This window comes from Pteropus medius, unplaced genomic scaffold (assembly GCF_902729225.1).
Source record: "Pteropus medius unplaced genomic scaffold, Ma_sr-lr_union100, whole genome shotgun sequence".
Taxonomy (NCBI): Eukaryota; Metazoa; Chordata; class Mammalia; order Chiroptera; family Pteropodidae; genus Pteropus; species Pteropus medius.
This window is the reverse complement of record NW_024355687.1, coordinates 14,421-42,061: the sequence shown is the minus strand read 5'-3', so window position 1 is coordinate 42,061 and position 27,641 is coordinate 14,421. Positions and strand designations below refer to the sequence as shown.

At 43.7% G+C, this 27,641-nt stretch overlaps 2 protein-coding genes across 4 annotated transcripts in view; one reads left to right on the top strand and one right to left on the bottom strand.

The window, feature by feature from the left end:
- LOC120599871 (UDP-glucuronosyltransferase 1A1-like) overlaps positions 1–26,720 on the bottom strand; it is a 30,242-nt gene extending 3,522 nt beyond the window's left edge. Inside the window, exons 1-4 of one of the 3 annotated variants that reach the window (XM_039859055.1) lie at positions 25,845–26,720; positions 3,259–3,390; positions 2,573–2,660; positions 2,069–2,288 (exon numbers count right to left, since the gene is read on the bottom strand). In XM_039859055.1, coding sequence (XP_039714989.1) covers positions 2,069–2,288; positions 2,573–2,660; positions 3,259–3,390; positions 25,845–26,705 — 1,301 coding nt within the window. In that variant the 5' untranslated portion in view covers positions 26,706–26,720. Of the gene's footprint in view, positions 1–2,068; positions 2,289–2,572; positions 2,661–3,258; positions 3,391–8,085; positions 8,988–17,588; positions 18,513–25,844 lie in introns of those variants that run through there. The other 2 variants (XM_039859054.1, XM_039859053.1) reach the window with 2 other exon arrangements.
- Positions 12,748–13,813, top strand: LOC120599873 (dnaJ homolog subfamily B member 3-like). The gene is given in 2 exon segments (XM_039859059.1): positions 12,748–13,618; positions 13,621–13,813. Coding segments are annotated over 2 exon segments (438 nt in total). The 5' UTR covers positions 12,748–13,251; the 3' UTR covers positions 13,692–13,813.
- Positions 26,721–27,641: the final 921 nt, after the last annotated feature.

Below are 27,641 nucleotides of genomic sequence, written 5' to 3'. Positions count from 1 at the left end.
CATCCCGTTGAATATGTTCTGTCAAGCCTTTCTGTCCTGCATAGTTTCTTTTGAGAAATCAGCTGCCAGTCCTATGGGTGGGTGTTCCCTTATAGTAACTATTTGTTTTTCTCTTGCTGCTTTTCATATTGTTTCTTTGTATTTAATCTTCGGCATTTTAATTATGATGTGTCTTGGTGTGGGCCACTTCGGGTCCCTGATTTTTGGAATCCTCTGAGCCTCCTGGGGTTTTATGTCCATTTCCTTCACCAGGTTAGAGAAGTTTTCCATCATTATTTCTTCAAACAGCTGTTCAACATCTTGATCTTCTTCACTTACACCGATCAGATGACTATTTGGAGCCTTAATGGTGTTCCATATCCTCCTGAAATTATTTTTATAGTCTTGGCATCTTTTTTCGTGCCATTCTATCTGAGCGTCCTGATTGGCTTCCTGTCCTCTAGATAGGGCATGTGGTCCTCTCCTTTCTTCACTTTGTTTATTCCTTCATTTATTCCATTTAATATACTTCTCATCTCAGAGCATGAGTGGTCCATTTCAGACCGGTTCCCTTTTATAATTTCCATTTCCATTTTTATCTCTTTGTTGAAGCTCTCTACATTTCCCACAAGTTCTTTGAGTATCTTTATAACTAGTCTTTTGAACTCTGCGTCTGTTAGATTACTTGACTCCATTATATCTGGATGTCTGTTCTGTTCTGTCATATGGTTTCTGCTCCTTTGTATTCCCATTTTGCTGCCTTTCCATGTCTGTTTCTCTGTACTAAGCAAAGCTTCCAAGTCTCCCGGTCTTATGAGTGTGGATTTGTGAAGTAGATGTCCAGTGGCACAGTCCTGACAGGGGTTCAGCTGCAGGCCAAATTTAGCCCAAGCCTCTACCCCTCCGGGGTCACCTGTTCAGATTCAGCAAGCAAAATCCACCGATGCTGTGCTTATAGTGGCATCAAAGGGCCACGCCAGAAACCGAGTCCAGCTGCCTCCACCAGTGTGAGTCTCAGCGAGGAGCACCTGAGTTGCTGAGGACACACGTGGATGTGGCTTGGGTGGGGCCCGGGTTGGGGGAGGTGGGGTTTCAGGGAATCCTCGGGGCGGGGCGACCTCTGTTATCCAATTTCATTCCATCTGGGCTATGGCGGCGCTGTGTCCGCACACTGGGAGTGGGGAGGGCTCAGTGGATACCGCCGGCACTTCTGGACAGAGCGAGTCTCACCTCGGCCCTCACTCTGACAGTGTCTCCCTGTAAGTTCCTGGTGCCCCCTGTGTGCAGCCGGGGTTGGCACTGGTGCTCAGAGCGAGCAGGTCTGTCACCGCGAAAATCCGCTCATGGCCATGGCCCCTTCAAGAAGCGTCTGCAGCAGCTGCTACCACAGCCTCCGTCTCACTCAGCCGCTGGGGAAGGGGCGCCCCCATGCCCTCACTCCATCCCAACTTCTGCCATTTCACGGTGCTTTCTCGGATTTCTCCCTAGTTGTATGGCTTGTTCTTCTAGATCCCAGGCAATTTTTTCTTGCTGCTGCTCCTTGTTTCTGTCACAACTTTGATTTGGTCGCCAGAGAGATGAATAGAGCCTCTGGCATCCATGCCATTTGTTTCTCCTCCTATTATAAGCCTTTTATTTTAACTGATATCACGTCACACACATCCCTTATATTAAATCCACATGGGCAAAATTTCTCACAGGTTTCAGTGCTGGGAAAAGCTGTGCTTCTAAGTTCTTGGCTTTTTTTATCTTATGGATACTACCTTCTTATAATGGAATATTTCTCTCTTTGCAGAAACTTATAGATCAGGCATCCATTGACTTTTTTTTAAATTAAGTTTTAAATCTATCAAGAAAGAGAATATTTTATATCATTTCTATGGTTAAATCTATCAAGAAACATAATATTTCATATCATTTCTATGGTAAATTCTATAGGAATCAAAGCATCCTTTTATAAAAGGAATAATAATAACCCCTAACTTGTCTTATTGATAAATTAGATGTTTATGTATTTTCACATTTGAACATTTATTGTGAATACGACGGCCAAAACACAGGTAGTAGTCCTCTGTACCTTCTCTCTTACCTTTTGTCACTGATGACAGTTTTAAGGGCATTTGCTAAATCTTCAGAAGTCATTTCCAGGACGTTCAAGGTCACTCCCGCTCCCCGGGTCTCCATGCGCTTCGCGTTGTCCATCTGATCACCAAACAAAGGCATCATCACCATCGGGACGCCATTGCATATTCCTTCATAAATACCGTGGGAGCCAGAATGTGTGATAAAGGCGCGAGTCATCGGGTGACCTGGGGAGCAAAAAGGGAGGGTGCCGGCAGTCAACTCCTTGTGTTTCACATTCTGACAGCATCTAGACTCTGAAAGCACTCTAAGAACTTGGTGCTCTACACATGTGGCCCTGCAGAGTTTGCAGAATAATATGTGGGTTGTGATGCTCCACTGGGTAATGAGCAATGTAGAATATGTTGGCCATAATATTTTCCAGCTAAACAATCCTTGAGAACAACTGTGCCTAAGCCGCTTTCTTAATTTAACCTTGATTCGACCTACACATCAAATCTTCTCCACATACCAAGCAGATCATTTTGGGGCAGCCACTTGACAAGGATCGTATTCTTCGCAAGATTCGATGGTCGAGGTCCAGTGTACCGCCATAACACCTTGCAGACAAGAAGAGGGTTTAAAAAACATAATCTGACTTTTTTTTTTTTTTCATCTGCTACAGTAGCTAGAAAGTGGTGTCCTCTGAATGAACATAATCTTGGCAGGGGTGACAGGTGTAGTGACTAAGGAGGCTCTGGAGGCTGGTAACATTTGGTGAACTTGTGAAAATTCATCAAGCTGTACATTGAAATGTTTTGTACATTTCTGCACTCCAAGGGAAAGTTTACTTAATAAAATGAGTGGATGTAGAACTACAAAAGTACAACTATAAGAAATAAATCTAGTTGTCCTAACCAACAGCTTTTTTGTAGAAATATTTCTGTTTAATACTATCCTGTTTATTTTATTTTTAAAATAAATTCTCCTTAATACACTTTTGAGTCTGTTAGGGTAAATGAGACCTCCAAGCAAAGCGAACCATAGGGTAACCAGAATTGAAATTGCAAAAAGAAGAACTTTGGATTAATAATTGAGAAGAAGCAGGGAAATCCCAAGTGTGAAGTCCACCTAAGAGAATTAGTTTAGAGACTGAATGTCTAGGGTTAGAACCCTTGTGGAGATAGATAATGAAGGAATTGAATAGAATCTTCGTACCGTCTGAGGTATTTTTCCCAAAGCATCAGCAATTTGCATAGCTTTCTTCTCCGGAATTTCTGAGACCATCGATCCCAAAGAGAAAACCACAATCCCATGTTCTCCAGAAGCGTTAATATAGGCTTCAAATTCCTAGAGCCAGAAGAGAAATTTCCAGTTAATTTTTTTTTTTTGTCATATTCTTTGGGTGACTCCAGATCTTAAGCTATGAATCAGATATCTTCTAAGAATATGAGTAAAGATGTGTGTGTTAGTGAATGAGACACAAAGTATTAGCGTCCATTACAGCATTTCTCCCTCCCCTACTCCCTTTCAAAGAAGGAAGGCTTCTCGAATACAGGATTATCTCTTGGGTTCTTCTTTGAGATGTAGAATCCAGGTAATGTGCTAATTTTCCAAAAAGAAAACAGTGAGAAGACCAGATCTATTCCACAAGGATTCTTGGTAGCTGGGAAGTTCTTGGGGAGAGAGTAGGCTTTGGGGAAGAGGGCAGAAGGAGCGAGCAGAAGGCAGTGGGGAAGGAGGAAGTAAGGTGAGCAGGCATCATGGAGAGAGGGGAGAGCCTTTTAGCTATGACGGAGACACTGGGAGAGAGGAAAGTTGTTCAAAGGGGATTTCGGGAAGCTCTCCAATGGAGCCTAAAACTCCCGCACTGACCCTTTAAAAAAGTCTGCAGTGAAGATCTGTATCACTTTTCAAGCGTTCTGGAATATTCTTTTTATGTAGAAAGAATTAATACAGTCAAAGCACAAAGCTACAGTGTTAAGGATTAGGCTCACAGTTAAGAAAAAAATAACTCAAATAGCGAAGACAACCTTTAACAACTCTGCTTCCCTGCAACCTGTAGCAGAGTCTTCCACATGGCAGCGAATACATTTGGATGATTAAAGATCATATTCATGTCAACTCTGTGCAGAAATTTATCCAACCAGCCTTACATTTTCCCACCTTTCCTGGATAAGAGCTTTCTAAGGCATGTAAATCAACTGCCCTACCTTAGCAAGAGTATGCAGAAATATATTTGAATCTTTCTTTGCTGGTTCCATAACGTAACATAAAAAAAAAATGTTCTTCCCTATGAAAGGTACAAAGTGGGGGACAGAAACCCTGGCCAAGTGTGCACCAGCAATACGAGCTCTTTCTGCACTGTTCAGAGAAGGGCAAGGACATATGAGTAAATCCTAAGCTATGAAGCCACCGGTGGGAAAGACAAGCAGGCACTGAGTCCCAACCCACCCAGCATACGACCCTCACACAGTGCTTGTGTCCTGTTCCAGAAGCTGATCCCTTATAGCAACATGTTCATCCAAGGAAGGTCACACCTAGAAGGACACTCCACTGTTTCCAGTGAAGTCCACCAATGGCATTACAGCCTTGGCGTTTTAAGGATGAAGCTCAATACAACAATAGGGATTGTTTCTGAAGGAACTTCTGGGCCAGATGACCGAAGGAATAAGGAGGGAAGAACAGAGAGGGGTCTGTGTGACAAGCCCTCTACACATCATACCCGCTTGCTTCCCTGCTGCATGAAAGACAGCATCATTAGAAAACCGGGAGCTGAACTGATTCAAAGTCCTTCCCACCGCCAATGGCGTCCTACTGCCGTTAAGTCATCTTTTCTATCAAGGGGTAATTTTTTTCAGTAGAGTTTTGGTATATTTGAACTATAAAGAGTACGTGATTTTCCAGTTAATAATAAATGTCACAACTACCAGGAAATAAGTAATCTATGATTCTCTTGGAGGAAGCAGGAAGGGAGGATTTTAGAAATTGTGTGTATAGGGGTGAGAAACAGTGATGGCAGGGATTTCCAAACGGTAAATTGATATTATAGATTATGACCTTTCGAAGGCCTATCGCTGAAGTAATGACTAGACTTTAAAGACGAGTGTCAAACAAAACCTCTGAAAGGACACAGCAATCAGAAGAAAGGCACCATTAACTACAGTGCTGAAATATTCGTGTCTCAAGAAGGAAGTTAAGGAAGCTCCTAGCTTCTACCATTGGCCATAATCTTAGCTCAGCCTGATCAGTGCCCAAATCCAGAGTGCTCCAATCTTCAGGAAACATACACAATACATGCACACATACACAGGCACACTCCTGCATGCACGCATGTGCAGGGGCACGCGCACACGCAGAGTAGTAATTTACTGAGAAGAAATTGGACAAGGCATGAGTAGGGTGATTTCTCCCCAACCGTAGGTTATCAATAACCTAACCAACTCCCCAAGAGTCTCCAAGTGGTTTTCTACGTTCCCAGAGAATGCCCAGGGCATTAGCGAGATGGTGTGATGTGGCAGGGCTTGCCCAGAACTGAAGAGTACCTTGGGAGCATGGGACTTCCAGTGTTAAAACACAGAGAGTCCTGGACAAGCCGGGACATTGGTCTTCCTGGATGTGAGATGTAGGAGGCTTCCGACAGGGCTTGGCATGCACGGTTTTCAGAGACCTCTACGCAGCTTGATTCTGAGCATGACTAGGAAAGCCTGAACACTGACCGGCCTTCCTGTGTGGCGCAGCCACTGACTTATCCACCATCCCGAGCCCCAGGCTCTCTTTGAGACCTCTGGCTCCTAGTTTCTGTGTCTCTCAACCTCTTCCATCAAGATCCTCTGAAAGGTCAAGGAGGCCAGGATCATCGCCTCTGCCACCACAGTGCATTTGGATTTGTGGTGAGAGCATCCTGAGGACGATTTTTCCAAGGTCCTTCCTCTTTAGGATCTGCACCACATCCCTCATCCCTGGAGAGAGAGAGTTCAGCTCCAAGCATCATTTAAGTTCTTTCTCCTGGATGAAGGTAAATGTTTTATCTAATTTCTTAGGACCTTTGCCCCTTCATGAAACTCACTCTTGCATTTAAACTTGTTTAGAAAGGGCTGGATCTAATTTCCTCTCCTTGCAGCCGACCCCACCCCACACACCCCTGCTTGGCAATCAGCAGGGTGTGATTACACAATGGAAACCACAGGACCATAAACACCCAAAGTTAAATAACAGCACTTGGCTAAAGTTTAAATGGCACGGAAGTTCATCTTCCAGATCACAAAGGCAAACTGCGCAGTTTGTGTTATCATGGCCGAAGCGTTCTGGGCCAGCTCTTATGGGATTCAATAACGGGTAGGGCAACCCCCTGCTTGGCAAAATTTCCCCTGAACTCCACCGCAACTTCACAGACTCTGGAATAGCAGGTTAACTGAAAATAACCCTCGATCCCCCCACCTATTATCACCTTCCAAAAAAAAATGGGGCTGGTTCTAAAATGAAAGCACTTGTTCAATCCAATGAAGTCTTTAAAATAGTTCCTAACTTTTGCTGAGAGTTCAGTAATTTTCGTTACGGGCTTTTATTAGATTTTCTCTTCCCAAATGTCTCTTGTTTTGCAAGAATCCTTATTAAGCACTTAGACAGCATCTTGCAAACATGTCGTTTTTTCATTACACACTCAGAGTGCAAACTTCCCTGGTTACCGGTCTTTCTTCTCCACGCCATCTTCAGGTCTCTGTTCTCACTGGTCTTCTGTTTGGCTTCTTTTCCTGGACCCAACATGCATGTATGGATATCAGCTCTGAATTGCTGCATGTCCACAGAGATGGATTCTCAGCCTGAGAGAGGAATGACATCTTGGAATTCTTGAGTCTCGTTCCTTTCCTCTAAATGTTGGTCTATCACCTTTTGTCTTTCAGGCATCCCAAAGATGTGTCCAACACAAAGCTGTGCTCTCTCTGTGGACTCTCTTTATTGAATAAAGACTTTATTCTTAAAGTTCAGGACTTTTACCAAGAGCATTGGGAATAAGACCATCTTCACAAGATGAATGCAAGTGTAGAGTATGTGGACCCTGAGAAAGAAGATAACTACCAAGAAGGGCTCCTGGTGGCTAACTGGGCTCGAATGGCCTAGCCGCTGTTTTTAAGCAGGGACCTCTCATGCAAACCATGCTTCAGGAAGAAGCCTGCACTTAGCTGCCTCCTGTACTGAACCATCTGCCTGCACTGTGTCCCCGCCATCTGAGTCAACCCTTACAGAGGAGCTCCTGGAATGCTATTTCAACCAACAAGACTAAGACTTTCCCTGTCCAATCAAAGCTGTACAGTTATATTCCCATCAGCGTCTTCACCAACCAATTAGGGAGGCTGGTGACCAATCAGGACAGTGCTTTTTAGACAATCAAACTGCAAGGATTTGGAGTCCTCATTTACATGAAAATGGGCTTGATCAGGGGAGAGGAGCAGAGACTTCTCTCTACAAGTCAGCTCCTTTCTGGCTCGGAGAATGCACTTTAGCTTTCCATCAAAGGCTGAAGACTGCTTTATTAGAGAAAAAGGGACCACAGGAGCCAGCTTAGGAAGCTGGAATATCTAGAAGCTGGAGCTTTAACCAGAAACATAAAGTCAGTTTTCCCTGCTGGGATCTATAAATGCCAAAAATTTTTGCAGCAATCACGAACCTCACGCGCCCGACCCAATCACAGGCGAGGTGCACCCTGCACGCCTTTGTTCTCCGCAAAGAACGCTGAACCCAGTGCTCTGTGGGTATGGCATGTAATTCTTGTTGCCTCTACTTGGCAACAATCCACTGGATCCCACCAAATAAAACGCCCAATATTTACTTTCCTAAAGTCCCAGATTCAATAAAATAACCCAGAAGATGATCCCAAAGACAGATATAAATTACAACTCAACCTGGAAGACTGGCAAGACATTAATTAACAAAAGAGGACATTTGAAACCATCTAGGCATGGTCGTTCAGCATACATCTGTGGCAAGTTCATCTGTGCAGAGTGCTCGCAAAATATAGACTTAAAATTTTCCCAAATTACACACCCGGGACAATGGTTTTTGGCTAGCACAGTTGATCCCACCAATAAAAACTATATTGGGCATGATGGGCCTGGGGTAATTCTTCACAAAGTCACTTCTGAGAAGCCAGATAGATGCAGAGCTCAAAAGGTCCTGGACAGTCACATCTTTCTGAAGGACTTCTGAGGCAAGTGATGCATACGGAGAATAAACTGCACTGCACAGAAAGTTCTCTAACAAGGCAACGAGCGTGTTCTCAACGCGCTGCAGGAAGGTCATGCGATCTGTATTAAATGACAGAAGCCTGGGCACATAGGACGGTGGGTTGGGGCACTGGGTACCTTGAAAATCCAGGCTGCATGGCAGTGCATTCGAGAAGAACACAGCAGGCAGAGCCAGGTACTGGGCCACGATAGGGCCACAAGGAAGGAAAGGGTCTGTCAACACAGCGTCAAAGTTGCCCTCTGCCAAGGAAGTCATGAGCTCCTTGTTGTGCAGTAAATGGGAGCAGATGGACAACAGTAGAGCTGAGTCCTTTTTGACTTTCTTGTACGTTTTGACCACACGCTGTAAAAAAGGCTGGTTCTCAAATACAGCACGCCCAAGACTGATAAAAGACGCTTCCAAGTCCTCTCTTTTGAATGGCGCCGGGTACCTCTTCAAGGTGTAGAATGCTCCTTCCGTAATGTACACGGAGGCGACAGACGCTAAGACCACTAGGTCATGTCCTCTCTGATGCAGCTGCCGAATGACCCCATGCATGCTTAGCCAGTGGCTGCCATCCAGTGGGACCAACAAGAGCTTCCTGCCCTGGGACACAGAGAGGCCTAGCACACACAGTAGCAGGCCCAGGACAAGCAGACGTGGACTCTGGGGTCCTGCCGCCATGGTGGCCCTGCCTTTGCTACCAAGACTTTCATCTGCCAGAGGTTTATTCTCTCCCACTTAGATGTTGCAAGAACCAATCTATACACCAAGTTAATGTTTGATTGTGTCATACGACTATATCTGCTAATCGGTTAAAGGTGGTGGGACACATACTTTTGGAAATAAAGAAGGCAGAGCTTTGCTAGGTTTCTTAATAGACAACAACAGTTTAACTGCTGGAATTCTTTATCAACCACTTAACTCACATTCTTGAGTGAACGGAGACGGCAAAGCATCTCGAGCACCTTTGACTTCATTAAATTAGTATTTTCATGGGCCAAGAGAATATTACCCACGAGGTAAAAAGGCTATGTGATGACAAATTAGACTTCTTTACCAGAAATAAAGGACAAAGGCGAATATACCTTTTAGTAAGAAAAGAACATGATATCGTAAGCCCACCTTTGGCTCATGGAAACCTTTAAGAATGTCCTTCTCTGCAGTTCGGTTATCTTTGATTTATTCATCCAACAAATATTCATTGAGACTGGCACAGCACTGGGCCTGGAGGCTCCGACAGAGAACACTACAGATGAGTCTCCTACCTCCCCAGCACTCATGCTCCATCAAGAGAGACAGGCCGACAATCTAAACATATAAACCGAAACATTAGAGGTTGTGAAACAGGCTAAGAAGAAAATGAATGTCTCTGTAGTAGAGCATGGTGGGAAAGGGGAACCCACCTGAGTATGGGTGCATGGAAGGTTGTCTGAGGACACATATGTATTCATTCAGAGAGGCTGTGAGAACTCTGTATATGATACTAAAATAGATAACGAAACAGAAGTTAAATGATACTCGTTACACAGGAACAAGGCCCAGGGGAAGAAAGACACTTAGGAGAAATTCTGATGTCCTAGCCGAAACAGAGGAGAGAGGTGAACAAAAACATTAAGAAGAATATGTAATTGTTGAGCACGTACTATGTGCAAAGTATGGTGCTATGCACTTTACCACACTTTTTATGTAATCCCCTGGAATCATCCTGTAAAGGCAGATACTAATATTCCCATTTTACAAATGAAGGCACAGAGACTCAGACGCAAAGTGGCAGAGCTGAGACCAGGCTGTGCAGTGGGTGTCAGAGTCTAGAGATCCTGCTCCTAACCCCAACTGCCCCCTGCCCCTAGCAGTGCTCAGATAATAGTATGTAAGGCTGTGACTGAAATCAATCAACTGGAAGTTAGAAGTAAAGCTTTGATCCTCTCAGTCATAACCCAATCTGAATAAATAAAGAGAAGGCAGAGGGCAGGACTTTGGGACCAAATAGAATGTTCTCACACAGCAATACCCAGCACCAGCTGATGCCCCAAAAGATCACATGAACAAATATGGTTACCTAACAGAAATGCCCCTCCTGCAGAAAGGGCACTCCTGAAGACAGATCTGAGTATCTCGTACCTTCCTTTTGGGATCCATTGCTGTTCTATATAATCCCAGGAGGAAAGCACAGATCCCAATATTTTGACCATGGAAAACAATAGCCACCCATATTTGGGGATCTGTTAGGAGGGTCATGGATAAACTGCTAACTTTAAAGCTTCGGTGTCCCGTGGGACATATTCACAGGGCATCTCTCATTCTGATACTTAGAGTAGGTACTTAGAGTCCCTTTTCCTTGTACCACCATCCTTCCTTCAAGGATCTCTGGTCTTGTATATGAGTGAACACATGTGTGTGCCCACATGCATGTACTCTGAAGCTCCCCCTTCCCGCCCACACCAAGCGTTCTCCATTCTCCAAGACCAAGAATCTGGGTGAGCAAAAAAGAAGGAGTGATGTTTTGGCTCATCGGTGCACCCTTGTTCGTAATTCTGAATTCCATAGTCCCGTTTTAACATTCAGGGCAGTAATTCTGAAGTCTCCATGTCAAAAGTGTTCATCTGAAGATTATGTGGATCCAAAGGGCTAGAAACATAGTCATCATTGTAATGATTTTTTACTTTTCTGCATCACGTAGAAACTCAGAAATTTTTCAGGCCTCTGTGCACTTGGATAGTTTGAGGCCCAACTCTGCCCGTGATGAAGGTATGTGGTTTACTAATAACAATAGCTAGCAATTCACAATTCACTCGCAAGAATTATGACCAAGAACCACTACTAAGCAATTCAGTAAAGCTTCTGCCCTAGAACCTGAGCAGACCTGACATTCAAAACCCATTGCTAATTCTCCCATTCACCAAATACTTATGTGAAATATTGGCCTTTTCCTACCTTGGCACTCTACTAGGATCTGGGGCCAGAAAACTAAGTTAGAAATAGTCTCTGCCTGTCAGGAGTACTCCAGTGGACAAATCAGGATGAGATGTGCTCTGGTGAGGAAACATGGGTAGTAGCCAAAGAAACAGAACAAGGCAGAGATGTGATGTTGACTGCAGAATGGGTTGTCTGCAAGTGAACTCCTGGAACCCATCAGAAGACAATTGCTTTTTAAACTGAAGCCAGTAAAGAGATCCCATCATTCCACACACGCCTGGCTCCTTTGATGGGATCAGATTGGCACTGCTTGTTACTAGGGTAATGGAGCTACATAAACAAGTCCGTTGTACTCTGGATAATCTACGTGACCCTTCAGGGTGAAATAAAGGCATCTTCCTTGAATCTCTGTAGCATTTTGTTTTATTCTGCCTTGTATATTTAGCAGTTTGCATACGTCTCTCTCTGCTCTCTGTGTGTCTGTCTCCCCCTGTCTCTCCCTTCCGATTCCAGCATCAGCTGTCCCCTGCATGGCCCCACCCTACTACTTCCCCTGAAACCTTGGTCAACAGCTTCCAAGAACCCCGAATAAAATTCAGACTCCTTAGCTTTGCCCTTAGAACTCCTGGAATGGACCCAGCCCACCTGATAAGCTCATTCCTCCACACTAGCTCTTCTCCTTGACCTCTCCCTCTGCCTCTTTCCGTCCATCCATCGGGATCATTTGCTCTCCCCAAACATGTTTTGTACTTTCCTACATTGCTTTGCTCACACTGGACTCTACTCCCAATTAGCTTCTCACTACTGTTTATCATGTGCTTACCAAGTGCCAAGTGCCAAGTGCCAAGTGCAGGCCTTTCTATTCAGTCTCTTAAAGTTGCATGTCAACAGTTTGTTCTGCTGATATAGCACAAGCACCTTCTGTCTCTACTACCTTTTATGATAAAATTTTAGTTCATCGGTTAATCATTTTCCTTTTAAAACGAAGTGACCTTTATTGGTGTTGCCTCATCACTTATCAAAGCAAAGAATATGGTGTCAGCGAATGAGGAAATGGAGAGAAATCATATGTCAAGAATGCCAAAAACAAACTGATGGTCATGACATAGCAGTTTTGGTGGAAATAACCACTGCACTCCAAGTTTAGTCACAGTTCTAAAAACACAGCCAGCAAAGTTTAATCATTTTGATATTGCTACGCAGCAGGGCACTCTAGGGATTCCCCAAGAGTTTTTCAAGGGAATTTCGCAAAGTCAAAATTATGTCCATAGTAATGATATTCGACATTTCACTCTCTTTCTTTCATAAATGTATAGTGGAGTTTCCCAGTGGCTACAGGACGTGTAATATATCAATAGAATGCAGAAGGAGATAGAAGAATCTAGCTCCCCTCTGCTAAGCCAGGGAGATGCCAAAATCTTCATCATGTTTTTCAAAAATATTTTCCCATGAAAATATGACTTGCGATAGCGTGTAATGGATTTATTAAGTTAACGGATGACCTTTTTCTGATTCTTTTCATTTCTAATGGAGTGTGTAGGATAGATAACCTACATTAAAAAAAAAAAGCGAACGTGTCCTGAGGTCAAGGAGTTGGAGAACTGACTTCCTAGACAAATGATATGACTGCCCTTCAGCCCAGGGTCAGACTAAATTCACTCCCGTCACCCTACTTGTATCTAAGGCCAAGGGGAAGTGTGATGTAAAGCCACCTTTAAGAAAATCGGTCCCCACGTGTTCAATACCTCTCTTTGGCACCCTGTTTGTAGCTCACAGCTCAACTGAGGGATGTGTGGGTGGAACTGGTGGATGGGCGTGGCCTTGGATGGGCGGGGTCTTCGCGCCAGCAAGAAACAACGCACACGGCGCCACAGAGGGGCGGGGCAAGCCTCTGAGCACTGCATTCTGGGACCCGGCCTCAACCAATGAGATGCGACGACGTCACAACGGGTGCCTTCCGGGTGGCCTGCGCTCGCGGGGCATTCTGGCTACGCCCCGAGAGTGCCCACTGCACCGCTTCTTCGTGCCTGTGGCCGGTGGGCCTTGGGCCGTGCCCGGCGGTCCAGCATGGTGGACTACTACGAGGTGCTGGGAGTGCCTCGCCAGGCCTCTTCTGAGGCCATCAAGAAAGCGTACCGCAAGCTGGCGCTCAAGTGGCACCCCGACAAAAACCCAGAGAACAAGGAGGAGGCAGAGAGACGATTCAAACAAGTGGCCCAGGCATACGAGGTGTTGTCAGACACCAAGAAAAGGGACGTCTACGACCGGTACGGCGAGGCAGGAGTGGAGGACTGCGGCGGCAGCAGTGGTGGGCCCTTCGAGGACCCCTTCGAATATGTGTTCACCTTCCGCGACCCGGCTGAGGTCTTCAAGGAGTTTTTCGGTGGTCGGGACCCATTTTCGTTCGATTTCTTCGGAGACCCGCTCGAGAACATTTCGAGGGGTCGGAGGAGCTCCCGGGGAAGCAGAAGCAGAGGGTGCACACCCCTTTTCTCCACCTTCAGTGAATTTCCAGCATTTGCGGGTGGTTTTTCTTCTTTTGATGCAGGATTTAATTCCTTTGGTTCCCTGGAGAATGGGGGCGTTTCTTCCTTCTCCATGTCTTGTGGTAGTGGTGGGACTGGTAGCTTCAAATCTGTGTCCACTTCCACCGAAATCATTAATGGCAAAAAAATCACCACCAAGAGAGTCATTGAGAATGGCCAAGAAAGAATGGAAGTGGAAGAAGATGGAGACGTAAAGTCCGTGATAATAAATGGCAAAGAGCAGTTGCTGCGTATTGACACCAGGTAATTCCAGTCCCTGTTTAACTTAAAGCACATAGTGAGAAAGCGCAGGACATTGTTTTGAAGATTGCAAGTGACCTCTACTCTCAGATAACTGTACTCAAGAATTTATAAACAGTTCATGCCAACGTCTCTTTGTTCTTATTGTTGGGACCACACAAATAGGACCTCTGTCTTTAAAACTGTTGTAAATATCTGCATGCACTTGGCTGTTTATTAAATATAATCCCGAGGCAGACTGTTAATTTCATAGAACTAGACAAAATGTTCATCACGGGACCTTGAATCTTGCCTTTCCCTTTTGTGAGAAATTTGACCCAGGTAGTTTGTTCTGTGGTTAACATTGCCAAGATTAAACAGTTTTATTTCATTATTTAGCACGTAGTGGTAAAAGATATGATTATATTAATACCTCTGCTTCAATTAGTTTTTAGTTCCATATAGATGCTGGTGACTTAGTAAGAGTTAACTGTTGTTTAAATATACTTTTAAGCGTAGGCTTTTGAAAAGCAGATAAACTTAGCAAAGTGGATTTATTAGTTTCCTATGGGTGCTTTAACAAATTACCACAAATTTGGTGGCTTAAAACAATCCACATTTATTCTCTTAAAGATCTGGAGGTCAGAAATCTGAAATCTGTTTCACTGAACTGAAATCAGTGTTAACAGGAACATGTTCCCTCCAAAGATGTGAGCAAAATAAGTGATTTTTTTTATAGTTACAGGTTTGTTACTAGCATCATTAGGGCCATATTCAGGTCACTTAATTAAAAAAAAAAAAAAAACAGTGGTAGTGATGAGTCAAATACTTAATGCAAATTTTACTGCTAGCGTGGACCAAACTTGGTTCTACAGCTGATGGAAATGTGAAAAGCATTTTTGTAAGGCTACATAAAACTATCCTATTGCCATGTTCAGGGTGTATCTCTTATGAAATTAGGATGATGAAAGCTAGATTTCACTTGGAGTATTGATTGGATGAGGCAACATACATCTGAGGGAGTAGCATTTTGTTGACACAGTCTCTGCCCACCATAAAAATCCTTTTGGGATATGATTGCCTTCGGATAGTCCATCACAAAGTGTGCCATACCCCTTGGTCATCTCCAAGGAATGGCTCGCATAAGGCATGAGAGTAAAAAGAAACTGAACTAGACAGACTAAAAATGCAGCATGTTCTTAATTCTTTACAGAAGTTCAAATTGCCCGAACGAGGAATATATAAGATTCCCTCCATGGAGCACATCAGGCAGAGAGAGACATGTTCCCGCGAGCCCCCAAGAGACCTGGAGACCTGTGGCCATCTCAGTGGGATCCAAATAGCCAAAAACTTCCCCAGTGGGAGATCCGTACATAGCTGGTTTTAGTTCTGCTTCCACAATGGAAAGCATTTGGAAGAGAGAATATTTCCTTCAAATAACCGTTGAAGGATCAGTCTTCTTCCCCTCTGAATCCCCTCTCCTATCTTCAAACAGGAAGACAGACATTCTCCATGTACAAAAATGAACTCAAAATGGATCAAAGGCCTGCATGTAAAAACTAAAACTATAAAACTCCTAGAAGCAAACATAGGACAAAGCACACAACGTTGGATTTGGCCATGATTCTTCGATATGACACCAAAGGCACAGGTGATGAAAAATAGATAAATTGGACTTCATGAAAATTTTTAAAGTTTGTGCATCAAATGACAATAGCAATAGAGTAAAAAGGCAACCCACAGAGTGGAAGAAAATATTTGCACATTATCTGATAGGAGATTAATATCCAGAATATACAGAGAACTCCTGAAACTCAACTAAAACAAACACACAACAAAAAAAAAATCATTTCAAAAATGAGCAAAAGACTTGAACAGACATTTCTCCAAAGAAGATATACAAAAGGCCAGTAGACTCATGAAAAGAAGCTCAACGTCCCAAACCATTATAGAAATGCAAATCAAAACTACAGTGAGATGCCACCTCACATCTATTAAGATGACTGCTATCAAAATGAAATGAAAACAAGTGTTGGAGAGAATGTGGAGAAATGGAAACCCTAGTGAACTATTGGTAGGAATGTAAAATGGTACAACCGCTGTGTAAAATAATATGGCAGTTCCTCTAAAAATTAAAAATAAAATTACCATACGATCCAGCCGTTCTACTTCACGATATAAACCCCCAAAAATTTAAAGCTGAGTCTTAAAGAGAAATTTGTACACCCATGATCATAGCAGGATTATTAGAATAGCTCAAGTGTCTATTGAAGGCTGAATAGATAAGCAAAATGTGATACACTCATAAATGGGATATGACTTAGCTTAAAAGGAAAGAGAATTTCCATATCTAGTACAACATGAATGAAACTAGAAAACATTATGCTAGGTGAAAGAGGCCCATCACAAAAAGACATTCTGTATAATTCCACTTATATGAGGTACCTAGAGATGTCAAATTCATAGAAAAAGAAATTGGAAAGGTGGATGCCAGGAGCTGGGGAAACAGGGAATGGAAAGTTGTTATTTAACGAGTATAAAGTTTCAGTTATTCAAGATGAAAAGTGTTCTGGGCATTAGTTGCACAACAGCGTGAATGTATTGAACATTTCTGAACTGAACACTTAAAGATGGTGAAGATGGTAAATCCTATGATGGGTGTATTTTACCGCAATTAAGAAATTTTAAAGGCCAACTTCATGAAGGAAATACAACAGTCATAAATCTATATGCACCGATCTTGCAAAGATTCATATAAAGCAAAAACTACTTAAAATTGAAAATATAAATTGAGCAAAATTCAGATAGAGAATATTTTTTCAGAATGGAGCATGCTGAGTTTTTTTAGGAAGAAAGTTAACATTACACATTTTTATGTGTATCCACGGATCATTTACAAATGTGATCGTGTGCTGTCTGATATAGTAGCCATTGGGCATAAATGACTACTGAACATTGTGGCAAGTCCAAACTGATAGATGCTGCACATGTAAAATACTTGCCAACTTTTAAAGACTTAGTATTAGAACGAAAATGAATACGAAATACCTCATTAATAATTTATATTAAAAATATGTTGAGAGGAAAATGTTTTGAATATATTTTAATAAAACGTCATTAATTAACATTTTGCTTTTCTTTTAACATGCCCACTAAAAAATTTAAATGATGTGTGGCTTGCATTATTTTGCTATGGTCCTTTCTGAGACAGGACCACTAAAAATGATCACGTCAACAAATGCAATTTGCTAGTTCCTTTGTCCTCGCACTGAACGACCAGAAGCCAAAATCCCCTGATGGATCAGTGCACAGCGCAGTGTCTCTGTTCCGGCACAGCTGAAGAAAAGTGCATAACCACGAAGACGGTACCACTACAAGCCCAGTCCTGATGGACTCAGGCCACTGCTTGTCAATCCTGCTATGGAACTTCACCCCTGCCTCTCCTCGCTCTCAACGATCATTGCAAACCTTAACTACCCTAGTGGAGGCCCCTGAAAATGGATCTCACCAAAGAGTGTTAGAAGGCGCGTGAGAAAGAGAAATCTACAGACCGATGGATATGTAAGCACTTAGTAGTAGTTTAAGCAACAAAATGTGTTCTGCCTGGCACACCGATTAGATAAAGGCACCTATACAGACCTGAAGTAACGGCTTCCTGTCGGCACAGTTTATGCCCCCAATAAAGACCATGTTGGGCATGATCGGCCTGGGGTAGTTCAACACAAAGTCTCCTCTGAACAGCCACACGGATGCATAGCTGAAAATATCCACCAGCGACACCTGTCTCTGAAGAAGCTCAGAGGCCAACCTTGAGTAAGGTGAAAATGTAATGTCGCAAATATACTTCATACTGACAGGGTAGATCATGTTCTTGACTCTTTGCAGGAATGTCATGTGGTCTGAATTCCTAGTAAATAACGTAGGAATATAAGAAGAAGGGTTTGGGCACTGTGTGGCCTCATAATCCAGGTCACATGGAAGGAAATTTAAAAAAAACACAGCAGGAACCGATAGGTACTGAGCCAGCACTGCTCCACAGGGGTAGACAGGATCCGTTAAAACCACATCAAAGGCACTGGCATTCAGATGCCCGATCAAGTCCTTGTTATACAACAGCGCCACACAAGTCTTTTCAAAGAACAAAGAAATATTTTTCGAAATTGCCATTACATTTAAATACATTTTTAGAAAATGTACTTTTTCAAAAATCAGGTCAACCTGGCCGAGTAATTGCTGTTCATATTCATCCTGGGTGTATGGAACGGCATAGGTTTTCAGGGTGAAAAAGTCTTCTCTTTTGATATACACGGTCACTTCTGGTGCAAGGACCACTATTTGGTGACCCCTGGCGTGGAGCTCCTTCACGGCCTTCTGCATGCTGAGCCAGTGGCTCCCCTCCATGGGGACCACAAGCACCTTCCCGCCCTCAGTCCAGGGCCCGACACACAGGAAGAGCAACAACCCTGTGAGCATCGGCAGGGGAAGCTGGAGACTTGTAGTCATCTTTACAGACACCAAAGCAGCTGACTTTCCTGATCGTGCTGTGTCTGATATATTTCTTTGTCTTTATCTTATCATCAAGCTAATTAACAGAACGGCATCTCATTGGAGCAAAGGCTGCCTTGAAAATCACAGAATGAGTCTGTTCCTGACCTTCACATTTGCCTTTCACCCATCTACCTTTCCCAGACAACATCACCTTATTGGGAAAAAACCAATCTGACTATGCTGCTCTCACAGGGGAACATCAAGTTCACTCTCACGTTTTTCATCCAGTTGCCAAAATGAGGCTGTACATATCCATGTAATCTCCTTATCATCTACTCCTCAGTTAACCATGTTCTACAGGGCTGCGACTGAGCTCTGAGGAAGCGCCAATGCCTAAATACCAACTCAAACCTCTCTGCTGGATGTGACTTTATTTGACAGATCTTAAAACTCTTTCATCTAAGTATAGGTGATATAGAGCACATCCTGAAAATATGTGTAACATTGCTAAGACAGTTTTGTGCAATATGAAAGGGGACTTTGGATCTCTGGTTTTAGTCCTGTTCCACACAAGAACATCTCTTGCATTATTTAGGGAAGAGTCTACTTGAATTCTCTGTCAATATGGCTGTCAATATCCGAATGGACTCTGACCTTGAGACTTGATGAAGACAACACCACGGATTGGTGAAAATTCGATATTTACCTCGTGGTATAAGAGTTGCTCTTATCTAAAGGCAGGAGTAGGCAAGACAAGCCTTAGCAATGACATAGTAGGGTAGAAAAGCACCCGACAACCCAGGTCAGCTCCCCACGATACAGGAGGAATCTGTCAGCTGGCCTCAAACCAGGCTCTGTCTAAATTCGTCTTCTTTCGAAGGCTCAGGCCCTAGCCTTGTGTCGCTCTGCTTAGAAGCTGGGGAGCACCTTAATCCAGCCTAAATAGACGCTGCAGTTTCCATTCAGGCTCCTCCACGGTCATTTACATTCCGAAGACCTCATAAGGATGGATTCCTTCAGGACAAGATAGGCTACATCATTTACGGGGTCCTTTGAGGGTGGGGCCCTGTGCAACCTCATGAATCACAGACCATGAGGCTAGCCCTGGTCCACACAGTGACTCCTGTATGTGCTCAGCAGGACGTTGACATATCCCTGTCCCGTTCACCCAGGATATGATGCGGGTGGGCTCTTTGCCCTGTCCGACTTCCTCTTTCACTGACTGTGCCTTCTGCATCCATGGCTTCTGACACAACGACAGCCAGTCCCAGGCCACCGTGTCTGGTGAGGCTGAGGACATGACCCGCATGAGAGATCCACACTGATAACAGATGCCACCACTGGCAAATGCATGCACACTGTGACACTTCACATGTACCAGCTGCCACTATGCAGAGAGCATTTGATTTCACCATTTCTTGTACTCTGTGAATCCAGGGTCCTGGTTCTCTTTCTGCCTCTCTCACAAGAACTTCTCTGCTCTCCTTTCTCCATCTCCTTTCTGTCCAAGCCACATAACAGCATGTTTTCCCCAAGCCTTAGTTTCTCCCCACTACTCATAGGTTAAATCCTACCATTTCTGTCCTCCACTCACACCTACGAATGACCATGCAAAATTTCTGAAGTGTGTGGGCTTGAGGCTCTTCGTGCCCTAAATTAAGTACATGAAAGCATGAGATCGAATGGGGCCGAGGGCTGTGAAGGGGGAACTTCCAGTTTGTACTGGTGTTGAAGCTACTGTTATAATTAGCAAGAGAAGCTGCAATTTAGGATTCCAGCCACCACCGTATCTAATGGCAGATGAAACAAGTTACCGGAGTTGGATCTCCTTCCTTTGAACTTCGTGTCTCCATGGTCATTGTTCCTTGTACAGCCGGAATGCCAGTCGGGGGATATACCAAGGCACCATCTTGCTATCTCACTGAGATTACCTGCCTTATGATTACAATCCATGCTGACAAGATGTTATAAGCCAAGTTAAAAGACAGGGTGAACCTGGGGGGTTAGTAATGCTGGTGGTGTTTTCTGTGCTCCAACTGGAGATGCAAATCTAGATATAATAAATGCAGACGTGTAGCATCCTGGATAGGGAGATTGAAGATTGTAACGTTCTCGAATTTGTTCCAGATTAATCTATAGATTTAGTGTAAGGCCAACCAAAATCTCACTGGGATTTATCACATGACACAAATTTTTTTAATTCACTTAGAAGCATTTTTCACTTCTGGTAATATAGAAGTAGCTCCTATCAGATCAATGCTCTCACAGGTAACGATTATAAACTCTTCCAAATGTTTCTTTAAAACCGTCTGAAGGCATTGGAGAGCAAGTGAAAGTACACAGAAACTGAAGGGGAATGAGGGGACAGCGAGCGACATGGGACCGAGAGTGTGGTTGATGACCAGAGTGAGTTTCCCTGCTCTTCTTAGCACCCACCTCTCATAGTCTGCCTGCACCCACTGCACCAGCTCCTTCCTATTCTCAGGGAGATTATCCCATCCCATTTACCTCCACATGGCCAGAGGGTGACCAGCGCCTCCATCAGCCCACCCCCAGGGGAGCCAGCACCACCATGCAGCAGTGAGACCACGTAGCCACACATTTCCTCCAATGCCATGCTGTGTTTCTTTGGTGATCCTATGGGCTACACCAAAGTGTCAGAGCACACTACTGGGCACTGATTATCAATCTCAAGGGAGGACTCCAACTCCATGGAGGATAACGAAGACCATCACTGTACCAGCCACCAGGGACAGAAGGCCCAATACCTGTGCCCACTACATCTTGCCGTTGGAGTCACCAAGAAGAGTACAACATAGCCAAGCAGTAAATGAGACCACACTTTACTTACAAGAATAAGAGACCCAATCAAATCAACTCCAACAGGAATCTGCCATGGCCAGGAAGTCCCTAAGACAGTGAACGCAGAGTAGGTGACCAACATGCACCTCTCCCATGCCACAGCAAAAGGATCCCATCTCCTCCTCTCAAAGGACAGACATAACAGAGGGATTGGTCAGATGCCATGTGACACATGCACTCCAAACAAAGACAAAAGAACATTCTTTGAGTCAGAAACGGGGGAGGGTATTTTCATGTAAGGTAAAAAGCTGGAACTGACTGTATAGCTCTTTATCTCTTGGTTGGGGCAATGTCTGAGCCCAGGTTGTTGCCATGTGCTAAGTGGGGTCCAAAGACTGCCTGCGTGAAACTGCCTTTGCCGACACCCTTATTTATGGCTTTTGCATGAGGCCAAGCCACAGTTAGTGCCACACCCAGCTCCTAAAACTCAATGACAAGTGCTTTGATGTCCCCCACCTAGCCCTGCACAGAGGCATGGAAATGGCAGGAAGCATTGTGAGCGGTAAGAGAACAAAACGACTTGATAAACTCACAGAACGTGCAAGAGCAGAAAGCGGAAGGCTGAACGCAAAGAGGGGTGTATTCGCTTCCTAGGGCGGCTGTGACAAAATGCCAAAACTGGGGACATAATACAACAATGGTAGTTTCAAAGATTAAGCCCATAGTTATGATACGACTCAGCAATTCCACTGCTAGCAACATACCCAAAGAACTGAAAGCGTGTGTTTATAAACAATGTTCACAAAAATGTTCACAACAACATTATTCACAATAGCCAGAACGGGGAAATGACCCAAATATCCATCGGCCGATGAGTACATACGTAAGAGTGACATATCTATACGACGCGATATCTTTCAGAAGTGAAAAGTAGTGCTGAAGAGGAAGATGTAGAAAAATATAATTCAAAATGCTAACCAACTCTCTGTTCTGCTTCTGTAAACATGCTTACTATATGCAGGAGCTCTTGCAAGAGCTCACTTGCACTTTGTTCAACTCATAAATTTAACTGTTTGTACCCCTAGTAGCTCCCATCTCTTGTAGCAGTTTGCACCCCTGGCGGTTCCCATTTCCTGTAACAATTTGTATCACTTTGTACGGACCAGTAACCCATCACAACTCCCACTCCTCCACCAATGTTACTACTTGCAACCATAGCAACTCCCGCTATGTGTAACAGTCTGAGTTCAAACTAACCAATCGACTTGTGTAAAATCCCTGTATATAAGGAATGTTGCAACTATGCTCTTGGCCCAGACTCTTCAGAGAGTTAGCTCCTGTGGGACTGCACGTAATAAACCTGAGTTCTCCTTCTCTCCGAGTTACTGCTTGGTTTTTCACTGGTCTGACTTCGGAGCTTTTCCGCAACAATGCTACAATATGGATGAAACTTGAAAACATTATGCTTGGTGAAAAAAGTCAATCAAATTATTATAGGTGTTCGTTTGTATGAAATGAACAGAATAGGCCAGTTCTTATAGACAGAGGTGGATGGGTGGTTGCTAGGGGCTGGGGAGAAGAGGGAATGGGGAGTGGCTCTTAATGGGTATGGGGTGTTTTGTTGAGTGATTGAGAATGTTCTCAAATGGAACGTAGTGATGGTTGCACCACTGTGTATATACTAAAAGTCATTGAAATATATAATTTAAATGAGTGAATTGTATGCTATGTGATTTATATCCTAATATAAAATAACCCATTTAGTCTCATGCCCCTGGAATTACCTAAATTACTAATTAGCCAAGTTTTTGGTTTTTCAGGTACTCGAATACCTTTGTTTTCACCCTCATTCTTGCATTTAGTCACTTTATATAATTCCTTAGTTATAGAAACAGTGTTGTCAAAATCTCCACACATCTCCTCCAGGATCTCCAGTCGTAAAGATAAACACAGGGTTTGTAAAGAGAAGCAAACTTTGTAAGAGCTGTGCAAATTGACCTAAGTCGTGTATTTCTAAAAGTGCCTATTAAGAATGACTTGGCGTTTTGCGGTTTTATTTCCCTGACTTGCTTACAATTCAAACCTGAGCTCAACCGATAGGTGTTGAGATTGCATCCTGAGTGAGTAGTACTTGTAGACACCCTTGTAAGGACACGAGGTGAGCTCTGGGCGTGGGGCAAAGGATCCTTGTTGCCCCCTCACTACCCAGCTGCGGGCCCTATGTGGTCCAAGTCACTGATAGTCATTTGGAATTTATTTAGATCAGTATTTCTCAATTTCAGCACATTGACATTTGGGGCCAAATAATTCTTTGCTGGAAGCGAGTGGGTGGGCATTTCTTTTCTTGTAGGATTTTAACAGCATCCCTGGACTCTGTTCAGGTCTGGTCTCAGTACTCAAACACAAAGTCATATCTTAACAGCCAAATGGAGCCCTTCTGATATAACGTGGGTAAGTGTACATTTTTGAAAGAAATATACCAGTATGTGTTTTAAGTCAAGCCAATAATTACCTGTAAAACACACTTGCTGATTTGATAACCCAAGAATGAATTTCATTTATTATTAATTTGAACGTTTTGGATTATTTCTGAAATTAAATGTGTTTTCATATGTTTATGGACCACTTGTGTTGTTTACTTTATGTATTGCCCGATCATATTTGCCTACTAGGGAGTGTGTGAGGTTTTTTAGCAATAGATCAGGCCTTCCTTTTTTCAGACCTCTGATGTACTTTCTTTTTAAAAAATAATTTATTGAGATGAAGTCGTATAACAAAATAGCTACTTTAAATTGAACGATTCAATGTGGAAGCAATCGAAGTGTCCTACACTGATGATTGGCAAAAGAAGCTGTGGTACATATATACAAAGGAATATTACTCAGCCATAAGAAGTGATGAAATACTGCCATTTGCAACAACATGGATGGACCTTGAAACAATCATACTAAGCAAAGTAAGCCAGACAGAAAAAGTTGAAAATCACATGATATCACTTATATGTGGGATATCAACCTAAAACCAACAAATGAACAGGACAGACAGAGACTCATGGACATGGACAATGGACTAGCGGTTACCAGAGGGTAGGGAGGAAGGGGGAGTTAGACAGGGGGGAAAACTTAAAAAACAAACAAAAACAAAAAACAAAAACAACCAAAAAAAAATAAAAAGAAAAAAAAAACAGTGAAAAAAATAATAAATAAATGATTCACTAGCATTGAGTACCTTCACAGTCTTGTCCCAGCTCCCCTGCATGTTCCCAAAATATTCCCATCACTCCAAAGGGCACATTTTTTCATAGTGTTGAAATAGTTTGGTTACTTGACAAAAGAAACTTGAGTTGGATCACTGTAATTTAATTACTGGTGATTACAAATTCAAATTGATAATTACATATTGTAGCACACAGTGTTCTGTGTGGCTTCCTGCAGGGACTACGATTGAGATACAAATGAAAGTCAAGCACAGAAGAAGCTTCACGGGGCTCAAATAACACAATTACTACAGTATGGTTTTTCAATATGACTAAACACAACTCTTTGCAAAAATAGGATGGTTGGCACCAAGGTACCAAAAATGATATTTTTCTTTCTTATGCCAAATATTTCTTATTACACTTTTGTTTATTAACTTCTTAGTTAAATTTTCCTAACATATGAGGTATCTATTTCATGACCCTATCTCCCTGGAACTGATCCAATTACGCTCATCGCCCCTGGCCCTGCTGGCTCACAGCTACTGTTTACTGTGTTAACAAAGAGATTGACAGATGTTAGAGGCTGGTCAGGGTCTTTGGGACCTATTGGAGGCTTTCTTTCTGTTAAAACACACATTGAAACGAGAATTCTGCTGTGAAAGATAGTGATCTGAAGCCTTTCAAAGGTGTAAATATTAAAATAACAACAACGACAAAAAAACTCACATGTTTTTTTTTTCCAAAGTAGCTCTGGGCAGTGTTCCCCATATGTCAGGAGGGTTTCTACAAACACTTGCCTTAGGTCAGAGGTCAACACACTATTTCTGTAAAGGGTTAGATAGTAGCTATTCAGGCTTAGCAGGTCCTGTACACCTCTGTCACATATTCTTTGTTTGTTTTTAACCTCCCTTTAGAAACATAAAAACCATTCTTAGCATCTGGTCAATGTTGTCTACCCATTATAGTTTGTGACCCCCTGGTCTAGGGCCAGGGGGAAAAGCATGACCCAGAGTTGGGAAAACTGGTTTCGACCTGGCCTGTTCTCTTAGTTCCGGGTCCTCTGGGTCAAGTCTTCACCTGTTTTTCTCAACAGATAAGGGGTAGGACTTGGCCAGGAAACTTCTAAGGCTCATTCCATGATTCTGTGACTGTCCTCAGATTATTTAGCTAAAGATGTCTCTTGCCTTTGCCAAGAGTGAGCCTCCTCTTCATTTAAAGCCTCTACATCATTCAGAACTGCAGCCTCAGGTCTTATGTGCTCCCTACTCTGAGCCAGGCCTCCCTCTTCGGCAGCCTCCCAGGTGACAGTCCACTGGAAGAGCCGAATCAATGAGGGAAGACAGCGTGTAAGGACGATGTCTGCCCACAAAGAAACAGGACAATCAAAAAGAAGTAAAGCCACCAACCTGAGACAGGACTGCCTTCTTCCTACAGTTGGTCCCTCCAATGAAGACCATGTTGGGCAGGACTGGTCTGGGGTACTCAAACACAAAGTCGTATCTTAACAGCCAGATGGACCCATTCTGATACAAGGTGCGTATGCTCACATCTCTCTTGAGGATATTGGATGCAAGGTCTTCATATTTGCAATACAGTTGGTAAAATAGATATTCCTCCAAGTAATTAACAAGGAAGTTGGCCACCCGTTGGAAGAAAGTCATATGGTCTGAGAACTGGGTATAGCACCTGGGAACGTAGGACACGGGGTTTGGGCTTCTGCTGAATGCATGCTCCAGGGAGCACGGGAAGCCCCGGAAGAAATACACGGAGGGCAGGCCCAGGTACTCGGCAAGGATCACCCCACAGGGCAGGACCGGATCCGTGAAGACGGCATTGAACTTGCTCTCCCTGAGGAAGCTCAGGGTGGCAGAGTCATTCAGGAGACTCTTGCAATTGAGGAAGAACACCACGACTAAATTAATGATATTTCTGTACTCGAACAGGGGGGCGTTCAGGAAACTCCTCTCAGCAAATTGCTGTTTTCCAAAATAACGGAGGTGGTTGTTCAGGTCCTCTTGTTCGTATGGCACCGGATAGACTTTCCTTGTGTAGTATTTAGATTCTTTATAAAGCAGATTGACTTCGGGCACCAGCAGGACGATCTCATGCCCCCTATCACTGAGAAGCTCTACTACGTCCTTCATACTGAGCCAGTGGCTGCCATCGTGAGGGACCACCAGCAGCTTGTGCCCTAGAACCTGAGCCCAAAGCACTGAGAGGAAAACCACCGCAGAAACGGCCCGAAGTGCGTGGAGATGGCCTGCCATCCTTTCGGGAGTGCAGGTAGCAACAAGAATGAATAATTTATGTGCCCTGAACTGCAGGAGTCCTGCCTATTTCCCCTGAGTTTATAATCCTCTTCACAGACCTGCCTGCCTTCCTTAGCTCTGAATTTCGCCCTTCAATAAGCGAGAACCTAAAGTAAATTTTTAACCATTTTTAAGTACACAGATAACTTGATCCAACTATGTCCATTATCAACTTTCTCCTGAGCTTCTGTGTTTAGTTTTTCTTATTCTCCCCACCAACCTGTCCTTTCTCTCCACTTTGAGGGCAAGTTGGAGAGACCCCCGGAGGCCCGCCACAGCCCCTCGCCTGAGCAGCATGGATTCTTCAGCGTCCATGATGAACGTCCGTAGATAGACAACTGTTAGTGCTTCTCCACTTCCTTCTCGACGTACCTCAGAGAGGAAAGGAAGTGTAAAGAGATGCCGGGTTCACGGTTCGCATCAACACAGTGCAGCTGCTCCCTCCAAACCCTGGTTATTACGTTGATTGCTAGATTAAAAAGTGGGTACAGAGGAGACTTATAGAACTTCACACGCCCTTCCTCTTGGCCATACCATTGTCGATGGGGTTCATCAGAAGGTGGATTCTGATCCTAACGGACGTGTGTTCTAAGATCACTGTTCCCACTTTGTGGTGAAGAACACAGATTCTGGAGTCGGCCTGCCCCTTTTGAGCTGTGCGATCCCATAGCTCTGCAGGCGCATGGCTGCAGCTGTTCAGGTGGGGGAAGCGTCGCTTCCCCGAGGGAGCTGTGAGAATGAGCTGAGTACAGGTCCCTCTGAAGGGTTGGGCAGCCAGGTTCTATGTGGCATGAACTGAGTGAGGGGCATGCTGGTGGTCGAAAAACATCTCACTGCCCTGTGCTATGAAAGCAAGAACTATAGTGTGGAGAGCGGACCATAAGCTGACAAGGT